General features: G+C 44.6%; 1 protein-coding gene across 1 annotated transcript; it reads left to right on the top strand.

Annotated features, from left to right (window-relative positions):
- Positions 1-6,789: 6,789 nt before the first annotated feature.
- Positions 6,790-7,728, top strand: LOC311522354 (olfactory receptor 5B21-like; the record flags this gene model as incomplete). Its single annotated transcript, XM_084631602.1, has 1 exon — positions 6,790-7,728. The coding sequence occupies one exon, from the start codon at positions 6,790-6,792 to the stop codon at positions 7,726-7,728; it is 939 nt and encodes a 312-aa protein (XP_084487728.1).
- Positions 7,729-19,605: the final 11,877 nt, after the last annotated feature.

Here is a 19,605-nt window from a genome sequence, read left to right as displayed (position 1 = left end):
CAAGTGCTTCAGGATTGATTCTTTGAGGACCTGGTCTCTGCAAGTTGACTTGGAAGTCACCTGGCCAAGCATCTCTCCTTGGTCTTAAATGTCCAACAAGATCCTTGGCACCTTCTAATCCTGTCTGGTCCTGAGAACATTGAGACCAATGTGGGGAGGGATAGCTCAGTGGTTTGAGCATTGGCCTGCTAAACCCAGGGTTGTGAGTTCAATCCTTGAGGGGGCCATTTAGGGATCTGGGGCAAAAATTGGGGATTGGTCCTGCTTTGAGCAGGGGGTTGGACTAGATGATCTCCTGAGGTCCCTTCCAACTCTGATATTCTATGATTCTATGAATTGCCTATCCATGAAGAAACTTCATCCCCAAAACTTCCCAGCTGTCAGATATTGGGGTCCTTCTGGCAAGGAGGCATGGCCTTCCCACCCCACACTGCTGTGCTGTGGAGACCTTGTTTTAATGGCTAGTTTCCAGGATTCCCAGGCAGTGAACAAACCAGAGCATGTGCAGCATGGGGCCTATCAGGGCAGTGAAACGGAGTATCTAGGATTGTGAAAGAACAGTTTTAAAGAGAATGTTTGTTAAGAAGTGGGCTGGTCATTACAGTCCAGACATACATGCTGCTCCTCCCTCCCTCCTACCAATGGACCTCAGCCTAGACCATGAAGAATCTAGGATCAAGAGAGGAGTCCAGTTCCCATGGCCATTCAAGCTTTGGTCTCTCTGCCTAGACTCACAACATGAGATGCAAGTTGTTTTTGAGATGTGTCCTTCTGGGAGCTAGATGGAGAATCTCCATCTCTTTTCACAGAGGCCAGCAAATAGCCATCGCACAATAACAGAGTTTGGTCTCTACAGATCTGGGACTAGACTGGAATCTATGACCCTAGCGCTGGATGGTCAGTATCCCATTCCCCAGAACCCTGAGCCATCTGGATTGCCCAGGGGCTAGTCTGTGTCAGCAGTGAGTAACACCAGAACAAAGGGCCATTCAATGAAACGGAGAGGTGACACATTCAAAAAGGACAAAAGCAAATATTTTCCCCACACAACACATAATTAGCCTGTGGGACTCACTGCTACTGGATGTTGCAGAGGCCAAGAATTTAGCAAGATTCAAAGAGGGACTGGAAGTTTATATGGGTAACAAGGATATCCAGATAGTTAAGGCTAGGGGAGATAGAGAAGGGAGATAAAGTCTCATGCTTTGTGGATTAAGCAGATCAGACGATTGGGGGTAAAGTTGAGACTTCATGGGGGACCATCCCAAATCTGCCTGCCTTGGGGTTTCTTGTACCTTCCTCTGAATCTTCTGTTACCAACCACTGTTGGAGACAGGAGATGAGACTAGATGGATCACAGGTCTGATCTGGTATGGCAATTCCTATGTTCTTATTAAACAGTGCTTTTCCCCAGTGTGTACGCACATACAGACAACTTCTGAAGTGTGGTGGGATCCTTTGAGGATGGACGGTGCAATTCATGAGGGGATAATTTTGAAGGATACAAATTGCCAAGCTGTGCCACTCACTCTGCAGCACTCTGCCGCTGAGCAGCTCTGAGCAACAACTTTGGCTGCCTTCTCAACTGCCTCTGCACCTTGTGCGTCACTCACCATCAGCACAAAGTGTGTACAAAGAGCTGCCATTGTGATCTGGTAATGTTTTACCCTAGCTTTTCACAGGGGTAAGTGATGACATAAGGTGCAAGATCAGGGAGTCTTTAGCCCTTTGAATGAGGTGACTGACTGTGTTGTGTACCTGGGAGGAGAATCCAAGGGGCTCATATAGCCCCTATATGAAGCTCCTTAAGTGAGTCTGTGATGAAAAGTCCTAGCATCTCCACAGGTCAAGTTGGTCTTCAAACATCTGTCCACGAACAAGAAGAGCAGGAGTTTCTGCTGCAAGGTGGGTCTTTAGCTGCTTTGATATCACAAGCATCCTCTCCTTTGTAGATTTGCCTTGTGCCTCGGTTCTGACGACCAGGGGAGTTGGGAATCAACTCAGAGAATAATCTGTTGTTGTCTGGTTGCGTATAAAATTCTGTCTCAGTCACAGGTATTGGTTACTGCACCTATCTATGGCACTTGCATGGCCTGCGTCACCACAGTCTCTGAGTACCTCACAATCATTAATATATTTACCCTCACAACTAGAGCCAGATGGATAATTGATTTTTCAGTTTTCTGGCAATTCAAAAACAAAATAATTGTTTTGGATTGTCCCGAAAAAGAATTTCAATCTTTTTTCAGCAAATTAAAAAGTTGGAAAAAATTGTCATGGGTCAAATGAAACATTTTGTTTCAATTCCAAGCATTTTAATTTTTTTTTCTTAAAAATGTAAATGAAGTTGATGGAAATTTCAGCTTGATAGGAAATTTGGTTTTAATTGAAAAAAAATTGATCTTGGGGGGGATTTTTTTTGTTGGGTTTTTCCTTGATTGAAACAATTTGGCAAATTTGCCACAAATTTGCCAAATGTTTCGGTCAACCTGAATCTGTGTTTTTCACTAAAAGAAGGTTTTATGGAAAAATGTCACCAAGCTGTATTAACAATCCCCTCTGTGGCAGAGGGGGAACTGAGGCAGAAGCTACGGGCCAGATTTCTAAAATTGTTTAGGTACCTCAAAAGCCTCAAAAGCCCCTACACATCTAACTCTGGAGTTAGGCACTTAAGCACCGTGAAACTCTAGCTTTAATTGACTCACACAAGGAATCTGTGGCAGAGCAGGGACTTGAAGCTGAGTTTTTTGGATCCCAAGCTAGTGCTACTGGATCAACCTTCCTTTCTGCCTGCTTTCTTTAGGATAGGTAGGTATCTATGGGCAATGGGACACAGTTATGCACTTCCATGTAAATTAACTCCACTGAGATGTCCTGCTCAACCAAACTTAAGAGACATTCATGACTGCAGTTAAGTCTTTTCCAGTCTGTGTGCTGGGCACCAGACTGCCTGAGCCTGAATTTGGTTCCTGAGTGACACTGGTCAGCTCCAATGGCCTAATCCAAGGCCCAGTGGAAGTGTTTTGGGGCAAAAGACTGTCTTTTTTATTCTGTATTGGTACAGCAGACGTCACAGCCCAGCCGGAATGCAAATACAGAATAATGATAATTATTGATTGCAGTCCAGAGGAGGCTTTTTAACTGACTGCAAAGGGTTCCAGCCATAGAGTCATACAATCATAGAATATAAGGGTTGGAAGAGACCTCAGGAGGTCATCGAGTCCAAACCCCTGCTCAAAGCAGGACCAGCACCAGCTAAATCATCCCAGCCAGGACTTTGTCAAGCCAGGCCTTAAAAACCTCTAAGGATGGAGATTCCACCACCTCCCAAGGTAACCCATTCCAGTGCTTCCTAGTGAAATAGTGTTTCCTAATATCCAACCTAGACCACCCCCACTGCAACTTGAGACCATTGCTTCTTGTTCTTCTTGCCAGTTGTAAGTGGGTCTTGATTTTTGCCAGTTTAAAGATTTGGAGCTTGATCCAAAACTCCTTGAAGTCAGTTGAGAGATTCTTTCTAATGTCAGTAGCTTTAAGGTCAGACCTTTGCACCTCATTAGTTTGTCTTTCATTTTCAGTAGCTTAAGCCTCATTTTTGTCCTGACCAACCTACAAGCACCGTCCTCTGAACATGCTGTCTGGCTTAGCCAGGGTTCCTGGAACATGGGGCTGAGTCTGTGACTTGCTGAGCTTTGTGCTCCCCCAGGAGGTTGAGTGGGATGCATTGTCCCACCATTGTGTTCGACAGCTGTTGAGTGCACCAGGTTTTTTCTGCCTTCCTCTGGAGCAGCAGAGAACATCCACAACTGAAGATGGGAAACCAGATAGGGTGGACCAGTGAAGTGGTACAGAGAATTGTATTTCTCAGGCACCTGGCTGGTGTATCTTGCTTGCATGCTCAAGGTCGAACTGATCCCCAAATTTGGGGCCAGGAAGGAATTTTCCCCCAGGTCAGATTGGCAGGGACATTGGGGTTGTTTTGCTTTCCTCTTCAGCATGAGGTGTGGGTCACACCTGCTGGGATCATCTGGGCCTACCTCACCTGAGCAACACTCTGCCATTGCAGGGGCTTCAGGCACTGCTGACATCTTGGTCTCGCCTGTCCTCTGCCTGTGGCACTGTAAGTTATGAGCGCAATACAATAGCTCATTGAAAGGTGACAGGGCCAGAAAGAGTTAATTAACTCACAGACTGATCTGACCCATGGCCAAACTTTAAAGACTGATTAGGAAGATATGTAAATGAATAGAGCACACCCAATCAGCCAGTGAATTCTGTTAAGCAAGAGAAATCAGGGTTTGATCCTTCAGGGCAAGGAGAAAAGAGAGACCTTAATTTTGCAAAGGGAAGCCACAGGTTAACCCTAAAACGCCAAAACGCCAATGGTATTAAGCCAAAGGTGTGGCATGACCAAAATGATTGTAGATGGACACTTACAATGAATTTGTTAAAAAGAAAAGGAGTACTTGTGGCACCTTAGAGACTAACCAATTTATTTGAGCATAAGCTTTCGTGAGCTACAGCTCACTTCATCGGATGCAATTTGTTGTTATTGCTGATGGTGATTGTTTTAACTAATGTGTTGCTATTACCAAGAACTGTAAAAATGTACAATGTGCCTAATCTTCTGAAAAAACCCTTAAACATGTTAAAAGGAATTCATGAGAACACACTTGGTGTTAGAAGGCCTTGTAATGCTAATGCTTCACAGTTAATGCCTGTAAACAGTCTTGGAACTTTTCACAGGGGAAAAGACATTCCAAACCTAATGTGCTGTAGGAAAAGGGAAACTGAGGCACAATACCACATTGCTTTCACCACTAAATGCCAAGATTCCTGTACTATGAACAACATTAATATCTACATTGACTTGATGTTAATTGGGTTCCAAACATTTGCCAGAGCTTGTATGGATAAAGTAGCTATGTTCTTTAGCTCTTGGCAAGATCACATGAGACATACAGGAACCACGCTGCAAGAGCAGATCCAATCCATTATTGTTCTAACCAAGTTTTACCTTGAGTTTGTAAAAAGATTCAATCATGTTATGGAACATGACTTTGATAAACCATTTCTGTTATACACTGGTACAGCTTCTATCTCAGTACAAGCTGTAGTGAGACAGAACCCAAGATGGGGAGCTCTTGGGATGCACTCAGTGATGTTTGTGTCATCCCTTCTTGCATCAATTTTGCGTTGGGGGTGTGACATTATGAGTGTAATATAATATCTCATTGAAAGGTGACAGGGCCAGAAAGAGTTAATTAACTCACAGACTGACCTGACTCATGGCCAAACTTTAAAGACTGGTTAGGAAGCTATGTAAATGAATAGAGCTTTGAAATGCAAGTCTGCATTGTTAGAGGTAGAAGGGTAGATGTTTGCTCAGGTCTTGTGATGTAAGCAAACAAGTCTTGTCTATTGCTATAGCTTTGATTCAAAGATCAAAAAAGTAATATTAACATTTAGGAAGGCACTTGAGTGAAATAGTATTATTGTCTATATGTCTCTTTAAAGGTTGTGATAACCTGTATCTGAACTGTTTAATGGGTAAATTATCCTGTGCTAATGGCCGTGATGTTTGCAAGAAGGAAAGCTAAGCCTATTGTTTTCTCAGGCCAAAAGGCTGCAGGAAATGTATAAAGACCTTGGGACACGATTCTTCTCCATCTCAGATCTGCTTTGGGTTTCAAGAGGGGGAAACCTTAAGCCATAAGGATTGAGATCCCCAGTCATTGACTGGAGTCACCCTGAACATGGACATTGGACTATAACCTCTGGACTATTTCTGAAAGGACTTTTGACCACTACAAACTCTGCTGTGTATCTGAACCTCAAGAATTGAACTCAAGTCTGTATGTGTACTGGTGTTTTAACCAACTCTCTCTCTTTTTTCTTTTTTAATAAATTTTAGTTAATAAGAATTGACTATAAGCGTGCATTTGGGGTAAGACCTAAGTTATTATTTGACCTGGGTCTGGGGCTTGGTCCTTTGGGATTGGAAGAACCTTTTCTTTTATACGATGAAATAAGATTTTCAGAATTTATCATCATAGGTTTGACATGTGTGTCTGGATGGAGGCCTGAGGCTGGGTACTTTAAGGGAACTGCATTATTTGGACGTCTGAGTAACCAGGGAGGTACCTATAGAAGCTGTTTTGTGCTGGCTTGGTAAATCTAAGTATTGGAATATCCACGAGCTCTGGGGATTGTTTGCCCCGTTCTGTTTGCAGTTCACCCTAAGTGAGTGACCTCAGCTGGATCCCACAGGCAGCACCGTCACAGGCACATAATAGTTTAGTCTCCTGAGGACTGAAATGCTTTGACCTAACTAAAGTCTTTGAGCTTTATATGAGGGTGGCTGAATGAAAGTTAATGGCTTGTGTTATACAGGAGGTCAGACTAGATGATCACAATGGGCCCTTCTGGCCTTAAACTCTATGAAACTATGGAATGAGATTGGGGGCGGGGGCGCCAAGGCCAGTCCCTAGTTTGCCAAGTGTTCTCACCGCAACAGTCTCAGTCAGAACTGACTGCAGTTGGCTTTCCTGCTAGCAATGGTGATCGGCAGGCCAAGCATGGGATGGGCCAGAGACTGAACTGACTCTTGCCTTGTACCTCAAGGTGTGTCTGAGAATGAGTGGTGAGGTGATCAGCACACCTCCCGCTGCCCATGTAGTGCCTGTTTTGTGGGCTCAGGCGCCGGGAGTCCAGCACTAACCATATACTGTGTCTCACTGAAAGGTGTCCAATGTCCACTCCCCATGGCAGGTGAAGCACCCCAAGGCGATGGCTGCTGGAGAGAATGGCACCGTTGTGACCCATTTCATCCTGCTCGGCCTCACAAACCATACAGACCTGCAGAGGCTGCTCTTCGGGTCCTTCCTGCTGATTTACACCATGACACTGATGGGAAACCTGGGCATGATGGCCTTGATCCAGACTGACCCCCATCTCCACACCCCCATGTACTTCTTCCTCAGCACGCTCTCCTTCGTCGACATCTGCTACTCCTCCGTGGTCACCCCCCGGCTGCTGGCTGATTTCCTCGCCACCGACAAGTCCATCTCCTACACTGGCTGCATGGCACAGATGGCATTCTTCTTACTCTATGGCACAGCGGAGTGCTTGCTCCTGGCCACCATGGCCTATGACCGGTTTCTGGCCATCTGCCACCCCCTTCTCTACCACACTCTCATGTCCAGGGGGATGTGCATACGGCTGGTGGCTGTGGCCTACATCCTCAGCATGGCCAATTCAGCTGTGCAGACCAGCAATGTCTTCCGACTTCCCTTCTGCGGCCCCAACCACATCAATCACTACTTCTGTGATATCCCCCCTCTGCTGCAGCTCGTGTGCACCGACACCACCATGGCCAAGGTAATTCTCTACATCTTCTCCGCCCTGGCAACCATGACCACCTTGACCATCATCCTGGTGTCCTACAGCTACATCCTGGTCACTGTTGGGAGGATGAGCTCAGCAGAGGGCTGCCGGAAGGCCCTGTCCACCTGTGCCTCCCACTTCACGGCCATCTTCCTCTTTTATGGCACTGTCTTCTTCATGTACATCAAGCCCAGAGCAGCAGACTCAATGGACCAGGACAAAGTCATCTCAGTGTTCTACACCATTGTCATCCCCATGTTGAACCCCCTGATCTATAGCCTGAGGAACAGGGAGGTAAAGGACTCCCTGAGAAGGAAGATCTGTGGGAAGATATTTCCTTAATAACCTCGATAGAGAAAGGTAGTGGAAATTACCAGGGAGGAAGGGAGCTCACAGCCCCACATACAAGGTCACTTGGTTTCATAAGAGGGAGTGGCTAACCACTACAGCTAGGGCGCAGAAGGCATTTGCTAAACAGTAAATGTCTAACATATTAAAAAGAAAAAATCTGCAGCCTATTTTCTGTTCAGGGAAATGCAAGATGACTTCAGTTTGGCCCTTCTGTGAGGAGCCGAGTCTTCTGGCCAGACTGAACACCACTGTGTTTGATGTTCAAAGATTTCACAGATTCATAGATGTGAAGACTGTTAATATGAGCTTGTCATAGGTGATGACTCTGGACTATTCTGTTATAGATTTCGGAGATTCATAAAAGTTTAAGGCCAGAAGGGAAAATTAGATTATTTAGTTTCATTTCCTGCATCATACAGGCCATTAAATTTCACGCAGTTACCCTTGTATTGAGCCCAACAACTTGTAATTGGCTAATGCAAATCTTCCAGAAAGGCTTGATTAGAAGATTCCAAGAAATGGAGAATTCCACCAAATACACTGGGAATTTGTTTCTCATAGACTCATAGATATTAAGGTCAGAAGGAACAATTATGATAATCTAGTCTGACCTCCTGCACAACGCAGGCCACAGAATCTCACCCACCCACTCCTGCAATAAACCTCTCACCTATGTCTGAGCTACTGAAGTCCTCAAATCAATGGTTAAGCAACCTCCCTGTGTGCCTTATGTCCAGTATGAATCTCTCTAGCTTTAACTTCCAGCCATTGGTTCTTGTTATGCTATTCTATACTATTAAAGAGCCCTTTTGCAAATGGGTACTATCACTAATTGCTAAATCATGCTATTACTGACAGGAAAGTACTGATGTTGGAGAATGGTAGAGTGAGCATGAGCAGCGTGATGCTTTGATGAACTGAAATAAAGTTGTTCTGACAGTGTTGCCAATCCCACGTGTTCAGAAATTATGAGTTGCCTCTCCACCCCAATCCAGAGATCAGCTTAAAAGTCTTGAGATTTAAAAAAATCATAAATTTGGGATTCTTATTCACTTGCTGGTTACCGAGCCTTCAAGGTGCCCTGGCTTTGCATTTGTCAGCTTTCTTCTGTCACCATCAGTGGTAGAAACTGGCATTTTATATTGAATGGAAGCTGTGAGTCTTAGTCAATCTTGTGAGTCCAAGAGCTGGGGCTTGAAGAAAAACATGAGATATTGCAAGATACATGATAACATCTCAAGAGTTGGTGACACTGTCCTGAATGCTCGTTGACGCTCGGCTGGCTTTTGTTGACCTGGAAATCACTGACTGTAACCTCCCTCACACTCTCGTTAGTCCTTTGTGACACTGCACCCCATATTCTTCATAGTGATATTAGTATAATATGATTATATCATAATTATGATGCATTTTACGCAAGATGAGGCATGTGAGATGTCATTGGAAAGATTATGATTTGCTGAATACGATTATCCTAGTTGTATGCATGTATCATTTCTGTATCTAAAGTTATTAATAATCACTATGTATCTGTATCTCACATGTAGTTACACCTGGGTAATCATAGAATCATAGAATATCAGGGTTGGAAGGGACCCCAGAAGGTCATCTAGTCCAACCCCCTGCTCGAAGCAGGACCAATTCCCAGTTAAATCATCCCAGCCAGGGCTTTGTCAAGCCTGACCTTAAAAACCTCTAAGGAAGGAGATTCTACCACCTCCCTAGGTAACGCATTCCAGTGTTTCACCACCCTCTTAGTGAAAAAGTTTTTCCTAATATCCAATCTAAACCTCCCCCACTGCAACTTGAGACCATTACTCCTCGTTCTGTCATCTGCTACCATTGAGAACAGTCTAGAGCCATCCTCTTTGGAACCCCCTTTCAGGTAGTTGAAAGCAGCTATCAAATCCCCCCTCATTCTTCTCTTCTGCAGGCTAAACAATCCCAGCTCCCTCAGCCTCTCCTCATAAGTCATGTGTTCCAGACCCCTAATCATTTTTGTTGCCCTTCGCTGGACTCTCTCCAATTTATCCACATCCTTCTTGTAGTGTGGGGCCCAAAACTGGACACAGTACTCCAGATGAGGCCTCACCAATGTCGAATAGAGGGAAACGATCACGTCCCTCGATCTGCTCGCTATGCCCCTACTTATACATCCCAAAATGCCATTGGCCTTCTTGGCAACAAGGGCACACTGCTGACTCATATCCAGCTTCTCGTCCACTGTCACCCCTAGGTCCTTTTCTGCAGAACTGCTGCCTAGCCATTCGGTCCCTAGTGGGCCATTGCCCACTAGGCAAAATTCTCTCAGTCTAGAGTGGGGGACATGCCTGGGGCAGGGCAGTGGTTGGAGGGGGTGGCCCTGTAGTGTCCAGCACTATGGGGATTCTGGGAGCAGCCATAAAATTCACCTTTGCCCCCCCCACCCCAAGGCCATATGTTTTGTGGCTCAGCACCAAATCTTCCCCTCCTCCTCTACTTCCACCTTCTTAATGGTGGTTTGTTGTGACTGGTGCAGGGGTGGGGAAGTACAAGGAGATCATAAATTCAGGGTGGTCTTGCTGAAAATGCAATGTGTCATGCAGAGAGTGTTATTTTCACTCAGTCGTAGGGCAAGAGCAGTAGCTGGGCTGGCTCGGTAGACGAGGCTGGTGGTACGTGCGAGCAACACGCTGCTTGTTGGAGTTAAGGTTGCTAGGAATCTGCCAGTCTTCTTGAAAAACACACTACTGCCTGCCCAATCCTCAAACAGCCAGCACTAGACCCTCTTTTGACCTCACCCACTACCTTGCCATTTCCAACCTCCCTTACCTCAGTAAGAACACCAAGGAAGGAACCCCCCCGCAAACACCCATCAATGTGTGACATTTGCCAACATTCACAAATACTGCCAGTTCTAGCTCCAGTCCCAATCCCAGCACTCAAAGTTAACTTCCATGTGTCCCTGGGTACGGGCAATGTCTCCATTCCCATGCAGCTAGATTTCTGTACATAGGACTGGAAGGGACCTTCTAGGTCATCGGGACCGGGCCCCCTCATGTAATCCCATTGACATCTAAAACTAATTAGATTGTTTGCCGACCTTTCCACCTACTTGGAGGCCGTTCAAGAACCTCCCTCCTCTGATGGATAGAAACCTTCTTGTATGCAGTGTTGTTGTAGCTGTGTTGGTCTGAGGATATGAGAGAGACAATGTGAGTGAGGTAGTATCTTTTGTTGGACCAACTTCTGTTGGTGAGAGAAGCGAGCTTTTGAGCTCATACCAACCTGAAGATGAGCTCAGTGTAAGCTGGAAAGCTTGTCTCTCTCACCTCCAGAAGTTGGTCTAATAAAAGATATTACCTCACACACCTTGTTTCTCTAGAAACCTTCTTCTAATTTCCACCCTGAATTTACTCATGGCCAGTTGTAATCCATTTGTTCTTGTGTCAACATTGGACAGAGGTGCTGACCTAGCAGAAAGCTCATCATCTACTCTTCCAATGGGTTTAAAGAAAGATGTGTGGCTGATATAATTCGTAGTTCTTCCCCTTTAAAACGAACTCTTCTCTATTATGGATTTTTTGGGGCGGGAGCACTTAGAAAGCTCAGCACTACACAGGACTTGGGCCTGGAAGTCGCATGTGTACATCTCCAGGACACAATGACACATGGTAGGTTGCCTTAGCTAGTTACAAAGCACTTGGATGCACCCCTTAATTCTACAGAGAAGAGGAAAGATGGGCCAGTAGGAGTCTAAGATGAGAGCCAGTGGGATGGTCCATTGGGATCCTAGCATTGGATGTGGAAGACTCAGGTTAAATTAACTGATTTCCTGTGTGCACCTTGGGCAAGTCACATAGGTTCAGATCATCAAAAGTATTTAGGTGCCTAACGCCTATTGAAATAGGTGTCTTAATACCTTTGAGGATCTGTGCTTTAGTCTCTCTGAGCCTCACTTCCCAACCTATACAATGGGGATAACAGCACTGCCCTGCCTGACAGGTGTATTGTGAGGGCAAATACATGAAGGATCATGAAGCACTCAGATGCTGTGGTGATGAGGGCCACACAAGTAGCTAGTACTCAAGTACAACTAATCCTGAGATCGTCCCCATGACATATTCAAAAGCAAAAATCCTATCCCAGGCAGAGTTATTAATCCTAAAAAGGAAGAAGTGCCAGAGACTCCATGAAGTCTAACAGGGACTTCGCTGTTGCTGTTCATTTTACATGGATGGCACACAGACTCTGCGGTGAGGGGCAGCAAGATGAAACCCTAAGATTAGTGCTGGTTTTTGCCCTGACCTACGTCCCAAGGAAGCCACCAAAGGTGCAGTGGGCATAATAAAGGATAATGCCAGGTCCAGTTGCTGAATCATCAAAGGTTCAATAGGAGGGAATTGGGAGAAGAAAATCCATTGAAACATTTCAGTGGATGAATAGAAATTTCTTTGAGACAGCTATCAATTTCCAGGATGCTTTTACTGAGGTAATACATGTTTTAGGGGATGAAAATATTTCTGAAAGGAAAGTAACTTTATTTCTTGTCTCCCACATTACACTGATCACTAAGTCACCATGCCCAGCCTTTAAAATAATCCCTTGATATGGCAGAGCAAGCGCTACCTTCCAATTAGTCAGCAAGAAGTTAATTGTTTTGGGGCTCTGTCACAGAGGCAGCAAAAAAGGGAACCACAAGGTCTCTGGATGGAGTCAAAGGCAGAGCAACTTCTAACAGAGACTTTAGCGCAACAGCTGCTGTCTCCTTTCGTTCATCTGGTGCAGTGGCCACAGATGGGACCCCACGAGGGTCCCTCGGTTCTGGTCGTGGGTGTGGGGATGCCCATCCAGCAGCTCACTCAGGTCCAAGGACCCAGATAAATATTTCCCCTTGAAGCACCTGGCTGCTGGTTCTAGCAAAACCAGACATCAGCGAGCATCTTTCCTCTCTCCAGAAGAACATGACCTGCTGAAGAACATGATTTTGGAGTGATCCCTTTCTTAGTGAACCAGGGGAAGCTTGGCAGCTATAGTATGGACTGTCTATGTCTGCAGTGGTTGCATCTCCATGTAAGAGTGATGGTCTTGCAATTAGGCATGGAGCTTTGTTCATGAATTATGGCAGTGCAGCAGTGATTCTATAGTTAAGGCTGAGTTTGGAATTCCATTGCAATCTTCTTCTGACCTGCCCTCCCTTCCCACCCTAACTTTTGATCTACATGAGCCATTTATTTGCAAATTTCTCTGTGTAAGAGCCAAGAGTGAAAATTTGGTACTCAACCTGCTTAGGCATCTTTGAAAATCCTGCTAGGCACCCAAGTGCGTTTTTAGTAGCCTAAATACCATAAGAAAACGCCCTAAGTCCTGTTGAAATCAATTGGAGTTGTTAGGGCTGAGAAGTTTTGAAAATTTGGCCCAGTGTTTAAAATTCTCACATGAAATTCTCAGCTGATGTAAATGAATGCAATCCCATTCACTCCTCTCTCTCTGTCTCTCTCACTCTCATGGCCCTAACAATATCCTTCCATCTTTGCCAGTCTCCTGCTGAATCATAGAACCATAGAATCATAGAATATTAGGGTTGGAAGGGACCCCAGAAGGTCATCTAGTCCAACTCCCTGCTCAAAGCAGGACCAATCCCCAATTAAATCATCCCAGCCAGGGCTTTGTCAAGCCTGACCTTAAAAACTTCTAAGTTTTTCTAAGGAGATTCCACCGCCTCCCTAGGTAACGCATTCCAGTGTTTCACCACCCTCCTAGTGAAGAAGTTTTTCCTAATATCCAACCTAAACCTCCCCCACTGCAACTTGAGACCATTACTCCTTGTCCTGTCCTCTTCCACCACTGAGAATAGTCTAGAACCATCCTCTCTGGAACCACCTCTCAGGTAGTTGAAAGCAGCTATCAAATCCCCTCTCATTCTTCTCTTCTGCAGACTAAACAATCCCAGTTCCCTCAGCCTCTCCTCATAAGTCATGTGTTCCAAATCCCTAATCATTTTTGTTGCCCTTCGCTGGACTCTCTCCAATTTATCCACATCCTTCTTGTAGTGTGGGGGCCAAAACTGGACACAGTACTCCAGATGAGGCCTCACCAATGTCGAATAGAGGGGAACGATCACGTCCCTTGATCGGCTTGCTATGCCCTTACTTATACATCCCAAAATGCCATTGGCCTTCTTGGCAACAAGGGCACACTGCTGACTCACATCCAGCTTCTCGTCCACTGTCACCCCTAGGTCCTTTTCCGCAGAACTGCTGCCTAGCCATTCGGTCCCTAGTCTGTAGCTGTGCATTGAGTTCTTCTGTCCTAAGAGCAGGACCCTGCACTTATCCTTATTGAACCTCATCAGATTTCTTTTGGCCCAATCCTCCAATTTGTCTAGGTCCCTCTGTATCCTATCCCTGCCCTCCAGTGTATCAACCACTCCTCCCACTTTAGTATCATCCGCAAATTTGCTGAGAGTGCAATCCACACCATCCTCCAGATCATTTATGAAGATATTGAACAAAACCGGCCCTAGGACCATCCCCTGGGGCACTCCACTTGACACCGGCTGCCAACTAGACATGGAGCCATTGATCACTACCCGTTGAGCCCGACAATCTAGCCAACTTTCTACCCACCTTATAGTGCGTTCATCCAGCCCGTACTTCTTTAACTTGCTGACAAGAATACTGTGGGAGACTGTGTCTAAAGCTTTGCTAAAGTCAAGAAACAATACATCCACTGCTTTCTCTTCATCCACAGAACCAGTAATCTCATCATAGAAGGTGATTAGATTAGTCAGGCATGACCTTCCCTTGGTGAATCCATGCTGACTGTTCCTGATCACTTTCCTCTCATGTAAGTGCTTCAGGATAGAGTCCTTGAGGACCTGCTCCATGATTTTAATGGGGACTGAGGTGAGGCTGACTGGCCTGTAGTTCCCAGGATCCTCCATCTTCCCTTTTTTAAAGATTGGCACTACATTAGCCTTTTTCCAGTCATCTGGGACTTCCCCCGTTCGCCACGAGTTTTCAAAGATAATGGCCAATGGCTCTGCAATCACAGCCGCCAGTTCCTTTAGCACTCTTGGATGCAACTCGTCCGGCCCCATGGACTTGTGCACGTCCAGCTTTTCTAAACAGTCCCTAACCACCTCTTTCTCCACAGAGGGCTGGCCATCTACTCCCCATGTTGTGATGCCCAGCGCAGCAGTCTGGGAGCTGACCTTGTTCGTGAAGACAGAGGCAAAAAAAGCATTGAGTACATTAGCTTTTTCCACATCCTCTGTCACTAGGTTGCCTCCCTCATTCAATAAGGGGCCACACTTTCCTTGACTTTCTTCTTGTTGCCAACATACCTGAAGAAACCCTTCTTGTTACTCTTGACATCTCTTGCTAGCTGCAGCTCCAGGTGTGATTTGGCCCTCCTGATTTCATTCCTACATGCCCGAGCAATATTTTTATACTCTTCCCTGGTCATATGTCCAACCTTCCACTTCTTGTGAGCTTCTTTTTTATGTTTTATGTTTTTATGTTTTTTTATGTTTAAGATCCGCTAGGATTTCACCATTAAGCCAAGCTGGTCACCTGCCATATTTACTATTCTTGAATACTGTGTGCATATGTGGTTGCCCCATCTCAAAAAAGATATATTGGAATTGGAAAAGGTTCAGAAAAGGGCAACAAAAATGATTAGGGGTATGCAAGGTTTGCTTTGAGGTTTGGTTTTAAGGAGTCTGAGGGCCTGAGCCAAAACCCATTGGAAACAATGGGAGATTTTCCATTGACTTCTGTGGAATTTGGATCAGGCCCTAAATAATAACAATCCCTAGCTTTTCATCAGCAGACCCCAAAGCGCTTTACAAAGGATATCAGGATCATTAGTCCCATTTTATGGATGGGGAAACTGAGGCACAGGGAGGGGAAATGACTTGCTCAAGATCATCCAGCAGACCAGCAGTGGATCCAGGAACAGAATCAGCTCTCTGGAGTCCCATTCCAGTGCTATACCCTCTAGAAAGCACATAGGACAGGGATAGTCAACTATTTTTTGTCAAGATCCACATTTCTTGGTCAAGGTATAGTAAAGATCCAGACACCAGAGAAAACAAAATAATAACAATAATGGTAATAATAAGTAAATAAAAAGATTTTGGGATCCAATCAAAAGTGTCTGGCGGTCCAGATTTGGCCCACAGTCCACCTACTGACGACCATGACATAGGTCTATGTGTGGACTAGTGGGCTGAGCACTGGGCTAGGAGCCAGAGACTCCTGATTATATAATCCTGGCTTTGGCACTCACTCCCTTGCACATGTCAGTTCCTCCCATGCCTCAGTTTCTCCATTTAACCTACGAAACATGGAGTGCAGATTTCTCAGTGCATTTCTGTAATATGCGGGGTGTGCGCAAAGGAGCTATGGATGATTGTTAACAGAGTTGGGCAAATAACAGGTTTATTTCTTTGTTGGCAATTTCAAAAAGTTAGAAAAAAATAGTTGTGGGTCTGATGAAAAATAAAACATTTCTGAAATGTTTGGTCAATCTAATATTTTTTTAAAATGTAAGTTTGGGTCAAACAAACTGTTTTGTTTCGCATTTGACCATTTTAAAATGGGTTGGAATAAAAAAAAGTAAAGGAATTTTTGACATGAAAAGTTATTTCAAAGTGAAAAATCAAAACACTTCAATTTTTTCCATTCCCTCTTCCACATACACCCACACCAAAACGAACAGTTTGGCCAAATGATCATGAATTCATGAACCATTCTGGTGCTGAGGAATCTGCATATTTCACAAAAAAGGTTTAATTTGAATAATGTCACCCGACTGTAACCATGAACCCTGACGTCTGCGTTTCTCTTGTGTCTTCTTTGGAGAGATGGCGGGACGTAGCTTCATAACTGAGTTCAGCCGCTATGAAACCTACAGGTGGTATTGTCAGCTCAGTCCATCCTCTGGTACCTTATATGATATACTTTGTCTCAAATTTAGTGCAATTGTGCAACAGTGGTATAAACAATTATATAAATGGTTATCTTCAATCATACAGCATCGCACTGTCTACAATGATTGTCAAGAGGTCATGAGGGTGAAGGGAATAGGTTATCTGAACTGAAGGTCCACAGCCAGCTAAGAGCCTGCTTGTAGCCTGTATAGTCACAATAATGTCCCCACACTTATCTTCTCCCAAACTATGGGGATAGTAGGTAGGACCATGCGGCACCTAAGTGAGACCACCTCCCATCAGCACTTACTGTTTCATTGTACACACCCATCACTCCATATCTCTGTCTCCACCTGTTGTCTCTTGTCTAATACTTAGATTGTGAGCTTTTTACCCAATACCCATACTGTAGGGTTAAAGAGCCTGTAGGTGGGGCTCCCTGCCCTAGGGTTAGGGTTCCTCTGGGTAGGCCACTTGGAGTTAGGGTTAGGGTTCCTACGGGTAGGGATCCATGCTCTAGGGTTAGTGTTCTTATGGGTAGGGCTCTTGGTCCTAGGGTTAGGGTTCCTATAGGTAGGCTACTTGGAGTTAGGATCAGAGTTCCTATAGGTAGGCCATTTGGAGTTAGGGTCATACCCCCTTTGGAGTGTAAACACAAAATTGTATTGTCTTGCGCTGCATATAGCTCTATACAGTGTAAGCTCATGAAATTTGCTCCTTCCCTCAATGTGCAGGAAGATACGCACCACTTTTTGTGACCCCTCCCCCCGTTATGAATTACACAAACTGGTTATAGGGTTCCTATCGGTAGGCGACTTGGAAGTAGGGTTAGGATTCCTTATGGTAGGGCTCCCCGGTCTAGGCTTAGGGTTCCTATGCATAGGCCACTTGAGGTATGGTTAGAGTTCCTATGGGTAACACTCCCCACCCTATGGTTAGGGTTCCTATGGGTAGGGCTCCACGTCCTAGGCTTAGGGTTCCTATGGGTAGGCCACTTGGTGGTAGAGTTGGGTTCCCATTGGTAGGGCTCCCCGGCCTAGGTTCAGTAAGGGGCCAACCCCACTAAGGGTCAGTAAGAGGCCAACAGTCTCCTTACTGTGTTTCACCACAGTTCTAGTGAGCTCTTTCCTGATCATCTCCAGGAGAAAGCCTTCCTTCATCCTCTGTAGCAACCTGTGTTTCAATTCTGCAGCAAAGTCCCCACCCTTCTGAATCCACAGTACATCAGACTGGGAACCGTGGTCACTTGGAATCAATTTAAGAATAGACAGTTTTAATGAAAAAAATATGAAATTAAGTAACATAATTGGGAGAAGTATAACCTTTGGGTGTGCTACAGTTTGCCTCATTGCCCTACTCCTGTGCCTAAAAAAACCCAACTCCCATAGAAAAGCAGCTGGAGACCCAGAATTCAGCCTCTACAGATTTTCAGCAAGGATTGCACAGGGTCAACCTCCCCACATTCAAGTCCCAAAAGGAACAAAAGCAATGAATTTAATTAAATAACAACTTTATAAAATCTTATGATAAAGAAACAAATAATAATTTAATTTTTACAAGACAACATGGCTATTTTATAATCCATATATATTATCCTCACAGTTATACATAAACATAAAGAAAACTAATTAAAATCTGAACTGTTTAGTCCCCACAGAAACACAGTGAGAAGAAACTGAGAGTTCCCAAAAGCTGAGGTTGAGCTAACCTGAATCTCGGTTAGAGGCTTTGATCACCGAATCCATACAATCTGCTGAGTCAAAAACAACTTCTTCCCTCCACTTGCTCCTAGGACTCTTCAGTTGGAATCCATGAAGACTCTTCCTCTTCCTCTGCTGAAATCACTGCTAGCCAGTCAGCTGACTGATTAACCAACCACTCAGTTAAGTGTATAGACTTACAAAAAAAACAAACAAAACCCAGTTACGAGAAAACACAAAATGGAGACTAGCAAAATATAAATGACTCTTTCCCCAGTACTACATGTTAGAGAGCTTATTCCTTCACTCTCCCACTTCCCTGGTCCTTCTCACATGAACAGAGAGCAACAATACCCGAAGTCCGAAGGTGCAAACAATTCGATGTTTATTGGGGTGAACTTCCAGCAAGCTTAAATACAAGTTCCTTTTCCTTATTTCCGAATCCCAACTTACTTCCTGTTTGCCCCTAATTTATATAGTAATATTCTTAGCTATACCTTAACCAATCATTCTACTAAAATTTAACTAACCAATCCTAACATATTGTAACATGATTATGTAACCAATTATATCCCACCACCTTAATTAGTTTACACCCAGCAAAATTAATTATACAGCAGACAAGAACAATCACAAAACCAGACAGAGATTATACAGACAAACAATAGCAAAGTGGGAACTATAATGGCAAGACAATACAGAAGTGAGGATTTCACATCCCAGTATTGATAAGTGAGTTCTTGCCAGACAGGATGCTATCAAACTAAGTCTTCTTTTACATTTTCTAGGCACTTCCCTTTCTCTGGAGCTGATAGGCACTATCAGGACAGGATTGTATTCCTAACAGCCCAATAGCACCTTCTTTCCATGTGACTACTTTGGAATGTGAGGATGTGATCCGTCGCTTCCCAGCTTATGGCTGCCTCTGTCACTTAGCCAAAGGCCTTAGCCTAAGAACAGGGCCCCAGACTGTCACAGTAAGAGAAGGACCTTACATTGGCAGACAGTGATTTTGATTCTTTCTTTTATACCTCTAACTAGCCAAGTGATAAAAATACGCCTAAATTCTTAAAGTACAGGCCTTTACAGACAGGCCTGAATATCTATATCTATATCCTAACACTCCACCCCTTTTTTTCTTTTTCTTTTTTTCTTTTTCTTTTGGGATCCTCCTGCCCAGGTATCCCTGGAAAAGCATAGGACATATGGCGACACATACTGTTGGAGTATTAGTGGTACATCTTTCTATGG

This window comes from Lepidochelys olivacea (assembly GCF_965140295.1).
Source record: "Lepidochelys olivacea isolate rLepOli2 genome assembly, chromosome: 6".
Taxonomy (NCBI): domain Eukaryota; kingdom Metazoa; phylum Chordata; order Testudines; family Cheloniidae; genus Lepidochelys; species Lepidochelys olivacea.
Note: the sequence above shows the minus strand (reverse complement) of the source record. Positions and strands in the feature narration are given on the sequence as shown.